The following is a 7,013-nucleotide window of genomic DNA, read 5'->3' as shown; positions in this document are numbered from 1 at the left end:
CTTCAATCCTTTTGAACCTATCAAAATGTACAGCAACACTTCATCAATGGCTATGACTACTCAAGGGATGGTGTGGATACTACATGCCTCTAACAAGGGCTTCAGTGAGATTCGTGTGCTCGCTCAACTTGCATCTCTTCATTGTTGCTCCAACTCACTTGTGATGTACCTCTCATGTACCTTCACTATGTAACTTTGTTTTGTTGCTTTAGCCTTAGGTGTTTGAGCTTGTGTGACTCCTTCATTTCTCCAATTTTGCTTAGCTCCTCTTGGGTCGACATAATTGTTTTGTGGTCACTTTGTTATGTTGATCCAACTCTTAGGCTCAAGTATTCATCCCCTTGACTACCTTTTCTTCCTTTGAGTACTTTGTTGATGGACTCAACTTGGCCATTATAGTAGGGATAATAACTCGATTATGACCATGGTCTTGGATAATAACTCGGTTTTGACCATGATCTTGTATTATAACGAGGTGAAGACCGCATTCATAAAATTGGTTCCCCAGTCACTAGCAAACTCCCAATTGGACAACTATACCTGTAATGATATACTCATAGATGACTTGACCATGATTTATGTTGAGTTGCCTCCTAGTGCCTTAGCTTCCACCCACTTAGTAGCATAATCTTAGCAATAAGGATGCACTTTTTTGGGGTACTGAGCCAAATTTTTGAATGGACCTATGTAATGCCATGCCCCAACATTAGAAGACTTTGTTGGAGAGGTGTATGATGATGTGGAAACAAGTGACCTATTCTTTGGCATTCATAAAAAATGAGCATGAGCATCTCAAAACATAGTGCTCCACCACAATCTTGCTTATATATTTTTCAAGCTGTCAGCTCTCCATTGAAATATCCTCTTGTGAGCCTAGTGTGTGCCTCATTCAACATAGGTGTGCATTCATGAGGAAGGACTCAACACCATAGAACCACATCTTCTCCTTGGAAATAGAGTTGAACTCCAATTAACCTATACATTCAAGCTTTCAAGGCAAGCTATCTGTGCTTATCTTCGAGCATATGCTCAAGAAATGCGGCTTGCAACATGTACTTGAGAATCTCATCATACTCAATTTTAGAAAGATCTATTGCAAACAATTGAGCATCTAGAATTTTTATTATAACTCCTTGAGTTTGGTCTAAGCTAGATAGATGTGAGAGGTACTCTGCACCTGCATGTACTTGACCTGGTTTGTGAATAATCTTGAAAATAAATTCCTATAACATCAACATCGAATGTAGTAATTTTGCTTGGATAACTTTTTTGTTAATCATCCTTAGATGAATATTTTGTTAATAAAATACAATAGAGTTTGGCAATCAACATAAAATATTAATGGTTTCATATACCACCTCAAGAGCTTCTCACTTGATTATGCTATAATTGTGCGAGTGGTAAAATCACTCTATTGGCATGGTACATTGGTTAATGCAGTCAAAATACCTGTAATGCCTCCAGATTCTTATGCAACCCCTCTGTTGAAGATGATAGAAAGACTATTCCATCCTCATATAGCAATATTTGTATCATCAAGTCAGCTAGTAGTGATCTGTCACCTCCTAGACGGTCAATGAAGGATGCAATCTCATTAAAGTAGAGTTCAAAGATGATTAATGAACTTGAGGGCATTCTTGCTTCACTCCGATTATACGCTCAACCAAGTTTGATTGACCTCCCAAGGCTCGAACTCTCCCTCTGATGGACTCATATAAGCTCATTACTCCCCAAATCAAAACCTCTAGAATCTACATCTTCTGAAGCCTCCTTTATCATATGAGAGCATGGGACAGTGTCAAAGGCCTTCCATAAGTCAAAAAAGCAAGTGTATACTTTCTAACACCTTCATCTCACTTCCTCAATGATGGCCCTCATTATAGTGAACATGTGATCGAGAGTAGAGTGCTATTGTTTGAAACCTGCCTCTGTCCTAAAGCCCGCCACTGCCCATGTGCCTTTGTGTGACTTTTGATTTCCCTCTCTAGTACTGATCCATATATTTTGGCCAAGGTGTGGCCAATCATAAGTGTGCAGTAGTTCCCAGTGTCCATGAGGTCCCTAGCTTTGTTTATGGAAAAATGGTGGTGGTGCTCCAAGTAGGTGGGAAACCGTCGCATACAGTGTGGTTGAACTTCTTTGTTAGAAGCAAAGCTAGGACGTCCTGACCATGTGCAAAATGCTCAGTCCATATTCCCTCATGGTCCTAGGCTCTTCGGCTATGTAGACAATAGAGAGCACCCCATACATTTTGTGCAGTGAACATGCGACATGTGGTGGGCTTGGGCATGGAGGTCATGTCAGGTAGCATATGCATTGAGACATCATAGAGTGAGCTTGCATAAGTATGCCAAACCCATGGATCCATGATGTGAATAGGTGGCTTCCCTTAAGAAAAAAGACCCCATCCAATGGTAGGGTCTCCGCCTCAAAAAGATCGAATCACCTCCTCTATCTTGTGGGTGAGGAAGGCCCATCTCTTACAATGTGTCAGCCACATCATGAAATTCGTTGCTCTTGGTGCCGTAAGATGGTCCAAGTTTGCTCACATGTAAGGTGCTATCTCTAGCTCTCTACACTTTCATCATAGCAAGGGTCCTAAGACATCATCCCAACTAGGGCATGTGCTACAGATCCGGTCTTGGGGAAGGATCTAGTCACAATGTCTTGTACCACCAAGACAAGCATATCCGAGGTATGGGTGAGGTCCGCATCATCTCCAAGTAGATTTGGGAGGTCATGAGCTAAATGATTCACATATAATGGATAAAGAGCATGGTCAAAATTGACTTAGACATAGGGGGCGTGGGGGGTCGCCAATGTGGATGGCATGGTAGCCAAGATGCTAAAAGTCAAGTATGAGTGGTCAGTGCCAAGGGGAGGGAGCCACAATGAACTTGTGTATCCATGATACAAAGGACAAGGGAACCTTCAGATAATCCACTATATTGGTCCCTCCAGCATGTGGGAAGCAAGTGAGACTACCATATAATGGCCATCTCTGGAGACTATTATTTATAATCAAGTAGATGATGCCCATGCCCCATCACACGTGGTGCTTGGCCGAGTGTCTCACTATCCCAAGCTTTGATGCCCATACCCCATCACACGTGCTGCATCGGCCGAGTGTCTCACTATCCCAAGCTTTGTTGTATCTAGTTCTTATACTATGAGAGAGTGATACTCAAAGTCCAACAAGCCCATATATCTCTATCTCTTATGCATGCATTGAAGTCTTCGGGAAGGAGGATATCTCCCTACCTAGAGAGCTTAGTGATGCCATCATATATAGTCTCAAATGGGCTTGTTCTTGTGTGGCGACCTCATGTGCATAGGATGATGTATCTAGAGGGAAGTAGCACACTGCAACATATATCGGATGCACCTCCAGTAAATGGACTCGTTCCACATATGCCGTGCATGCTCCTCTCTCCATACTACGGATATGAATGGCCTCAAGTATGATGTGAAAAGAACCGGAGCCCCGTATCCCACTGTCTCTTCTCATCTCTCTCCTATGAGCTAACTCCCAAGTATATCCTATCACTATTGGTAGCCCTCTCTCTAGGTCCTCATGTGTCTCAATAATAAATATCATGTCTCTATCTTTGTATGTCTTCAAGAACCCTCCCGAATCGGACCAATGTGTACCATTGCAATTCCACATTGTCACTTTCAATCCACTTTGTACACTCATCTCATTGGCCAGACACCATCATAATGATCTTCTTTTTTCTCTCTCATGTCCACTATTTCTCGGATAATCACTTTCCCATCTCTATGTGCAGCCCACTTTCCTCCCTCTCTTGCTATCATTACTCATACCATATTCCCCTCCCTTTAATGCTCCTGTTGTAAGAGTGTGAGGTCATCATCCAAGTATATCCTGGTCCCTTTCAGAGTTTCCCTCATACTCATGAGTGTAGACCTATCCATGGTAGTTTGGAGTTTCAGCACTAATGGTCATGTTGGTGTTTTTGCCTTGAGATTCACACCCATCTTAGTGAACAAACACTCAGGGCATTTGCCATTGGTATCCCCCATTGTCAAGCCTCTTATCATGACATTCAAAGCCTTGCTAGCTCTCCTTTTCTCTTCTTGTAGAGCCTAAAAGATGAACTTCTTAGGGGATATTGATCCCTTTTTTACCACTACTGTCCATTCAAGCATCTCTTCTTTCCCTTTAGTGAGCTGTTGTGTAAACTCAGCATGCTTCCTATTCATTGTGGTTGTGGCATGCATGGTAGACATCTCTTTCTTGAGAGTTGCATTCTCTACTTTGAGCCTCTTCCATGGATTTGCAACCCCCTTCGAGGTCATTTGCATGTCTCTCATTTGATGTGCTTCAACCCTCAGTGCATGTACCTTGTCTTGGAGCTTGGCCTTCTCACTTTCCCATTCCACTTTGTTTTTCCCCCATTCATCTTTCTTGGCCTTTTCCTCCCCCCTTCTTCTTGTACTTTCCCTCCTTGCTTTTTTATCTTAGCTAATGTCTTGTCCACATGAGCTTTCTTAGCCAATAAAGCCACATTTGTGGCCTCCAAAATGTCAATTTCTTATATCACCACAAGGCATATCTTGTTGAGGCAAGTTAGTACATATAAGGTACCCTTGGGAGCTCTACCTATTGAAAGGGATGGCATAACTAATTCTAAAGGTGAGCTAATTCTATAGCCTGTTTTCCGAAATACCTTCTAAACACCCTACCCAACCTAGTTTTTTATTTTTCCTTGGTACTCAAACCGTAGACTTTGACTGAAAGTGTTTTTAGACTTAACGTGTTCGTTTAGAACTCTATTCTTGTGTTAGTTTAGATTTAATTAGAGGTTTTTTTAGACATAACGTGTTCTATGAAGAAACAGCGTGAGGTAAGAAGCTCCTTTCCTTTGCTTCAACACCATGCAGGAACCACGCCTTTCGTTGCTCCAGCGCTCCTTCATCATCCCCTCCTCTCCTTCTCCACAAAAGTCCCTTTTCCTCTCTGCTTCCGATATCATGTACCACTCTTTCCCCTACAATTGCAGAATTCTCTTCTTCCGAATCAGCCCACAAGGTTATTCCTCTGTCGTCGAGAAGCTCAAGCTAAGCCTTTCCACTGTTCTGGCCCATTTCTATCCTTTTGCTGGACGGTTGGGTGAAGGAGAAAACGGGCGACTCCAGATCGTCTGCAATGACCTCGGGGCTGAGTTTGTCGAGGCTGTTATGGATGGGTTGGCTTTGAGCGATTTGGAGGCTGACAATTTCGAGACGATGCCGTACTTCGTGGAGCTCACGCGGGGGCTAGACTATCCTCCGCGGCAAGATTCCTCGGCGCCTCTGCTTTCGGTTCAGGTGAGGGTCAAAGTGCTTTTGTGGACTCTGTGAGCAGGCAAGTGTGATCAAGGTTGGAGGTTGTTGTGTTGCCAGGTGACAAGGCTGAAATGCGGAAGCGTGGTGCTGGGGGTTGCGCACAGCCATATTGTTGCAGATGGGAAGTCGCTGTGGCATTTTATGAAGTCATGGGCGGAGTGTGGAAGGGGCGAAAGCATTTCGGTGAGGCCAGTGCACAAGCGGGAGCTGTTAAAGGTGGAGAAACCATCAGAGGAGGAAGCAGGAATAGACTTGGAAGAGATCGCAGATGAGATAAATGATCCCAACGAGAGCGTTGAAGAAACACAGACAGCCCAGAAGGTCTTCGTCTTCACCAAAGAGATGATCAGTCGTCTCAAGGAGTGTGCCGGAAGGGGCTTTACCTCCTATCAAGTGCTTGTTGCCCATCTCTGGCGGTGCGTTAGCAGAGCCTGGGGTCACGCCCCTAACAAAAAACTCGGCTTCATCCACATCGCTAACATGCGATCACGCATGTCTCCCCGCCTCCCGGATGCCTGCTTCGGCAACTCCCTCCTCTGGGCCATGGCCTCTGCTACTGCTCGGGAGCTCCAAGAGGAGCCCCTTGCTGCCACCGCTCATCGCATGCAAGCAGCCATCGCCTCCTACACTAGCTCGGTCGTGCATAGAGTGCTCCACTCGCTTGAGCTCCATGGCCATGTTGGACTCTTTGCTCGGTCCTCCTTAAATCGTGCTCGCATGCGCGTGGCCAGCTCGCCCCGATTCCCCGTCTTTGACGTCGACTTCGGGTGGGGCAAACCCCTAAGTGTTCGAACATCACAGATGGAGGACCAAGGGAAGATAGTTTTCTTCCCTACTCATGACGGCAACAACATCGAGGTGTGCCTGGCCCTCCCCATGGCTACGATGCATAGGTTGGAGTGTGATCCGGCTTTCACCAAAGACATGAACAAAGATATAATCTAGCTCCAATTTTTATATGAAAGGCATAATTTAGTCATTTGGGCCTTTATGCCTATTGCTTTCTCAAGTCTTCCCTCCATGGTGATTTTTAATCCTAGTGATTTTGACCCTTTGAAGAGAACCATTCTAGAAAGGGATGATGAACATGTTGCTATAAAAAGTTGGTGACCCTAATGGAAACATTATTTGAAATCCTATTCCCTAAGGGTTTCTACTTTGCTAAAACATAAAGCCCCTTTTCATTGAATTTTTAATGTGTTTACACATTGATTTTCATTGTGTGTTGCATCGTTGCCAGCATAAGGTTGAGATCTATATAAGACAAGATGCTAAGAATTGCATTCTCCTTTACATCATGGTAACCTTTTACATATTGAAGACTTCTAAATAGTGCATAAAGCTACGTAGAGTGTATCTAAAAAAGATTCTAGCTATCAACACATAATTTTGTGATGGATCCTAATCGCCTACTAATAGATCCCATTAGGCTATACAATGTCACCATTACAAGGTTGAGCTCCATACTGCTGGACAAAGTGCTAAAGGATTGAATCTGCTTTCAATGATGGTTGATCTCATGTAATAGCGATATCTAAGTGACTTTTTACAGGCTAAGGCTTGTAAATAATCTCTAGAAATAATATATAAATTCTGCTAGAAGGTACAATGGAAAGGCCTTTACTATTGACATAAGTTCCAGTAATGAGTGCAACCATGAATTT

General features: G+C 43.6%; 1 protein-coding gene across 1 annotated transcript; it reads left to right on the top strand.

Annotated features, from left to right (window-relative positions):
- Positions 1-4,899: 4,899 nt before the first annotated feature.
- On the top strand, positions 4,900-6,294 carry LOC147900895 (hydroxycinnamoyltransferase-like). The gene is made up of 2 exons (XM_087376392.1): positions 4,900-5,331; positions 5,407-6,294. Exons 1-2 carry the CDS (start codon positions 4,900-4,902, stop codon positions 6,292-6,294), a joined length of 1,320 nt encoding a protein of 439 aa, XP_087232518.1.
- Positions 6,295-7,013: the final 719 nt, after the last annotated feature.

This window comes from Dipteris shenzhenensis, chromosome 6, assembly GCF_047967505.1.
Source record: "Dipteris shenzhenensis isolate YYH24624 ecotype China chromosome 6, Dip_SZ_1.0, whole genome shotgun sequence".
NCBI classification, from domain to species: Eukaryota; Viridiplantae; Streptophyta; class Polypodiopsida; order Gleicheniales; family Dipteridaceae; genus Dipteris; species Dipteris shenzhenensis.
This window is presented reverse-complemented; position numbering and strand designations above follow the sequence as displayed.

Excerpts from the sequence above, each read along its gene's own strand:
- LOC147900895 (XM_087376392.1), top strand. The coding sequence starts at position 4,900 with ATGCAGGAACCACGCCTTTCGTTGCTCCAGCGCTCCTTCATCATCCCC. Across the intron at positions 5,332-5,406 it reads CGCCTCTGCTTTCGGTTCAG|GTGACAAGGCTGAAATGCGG; the intron begins GTGAGGGTCAAA and ends TTGTGTTGCCAG.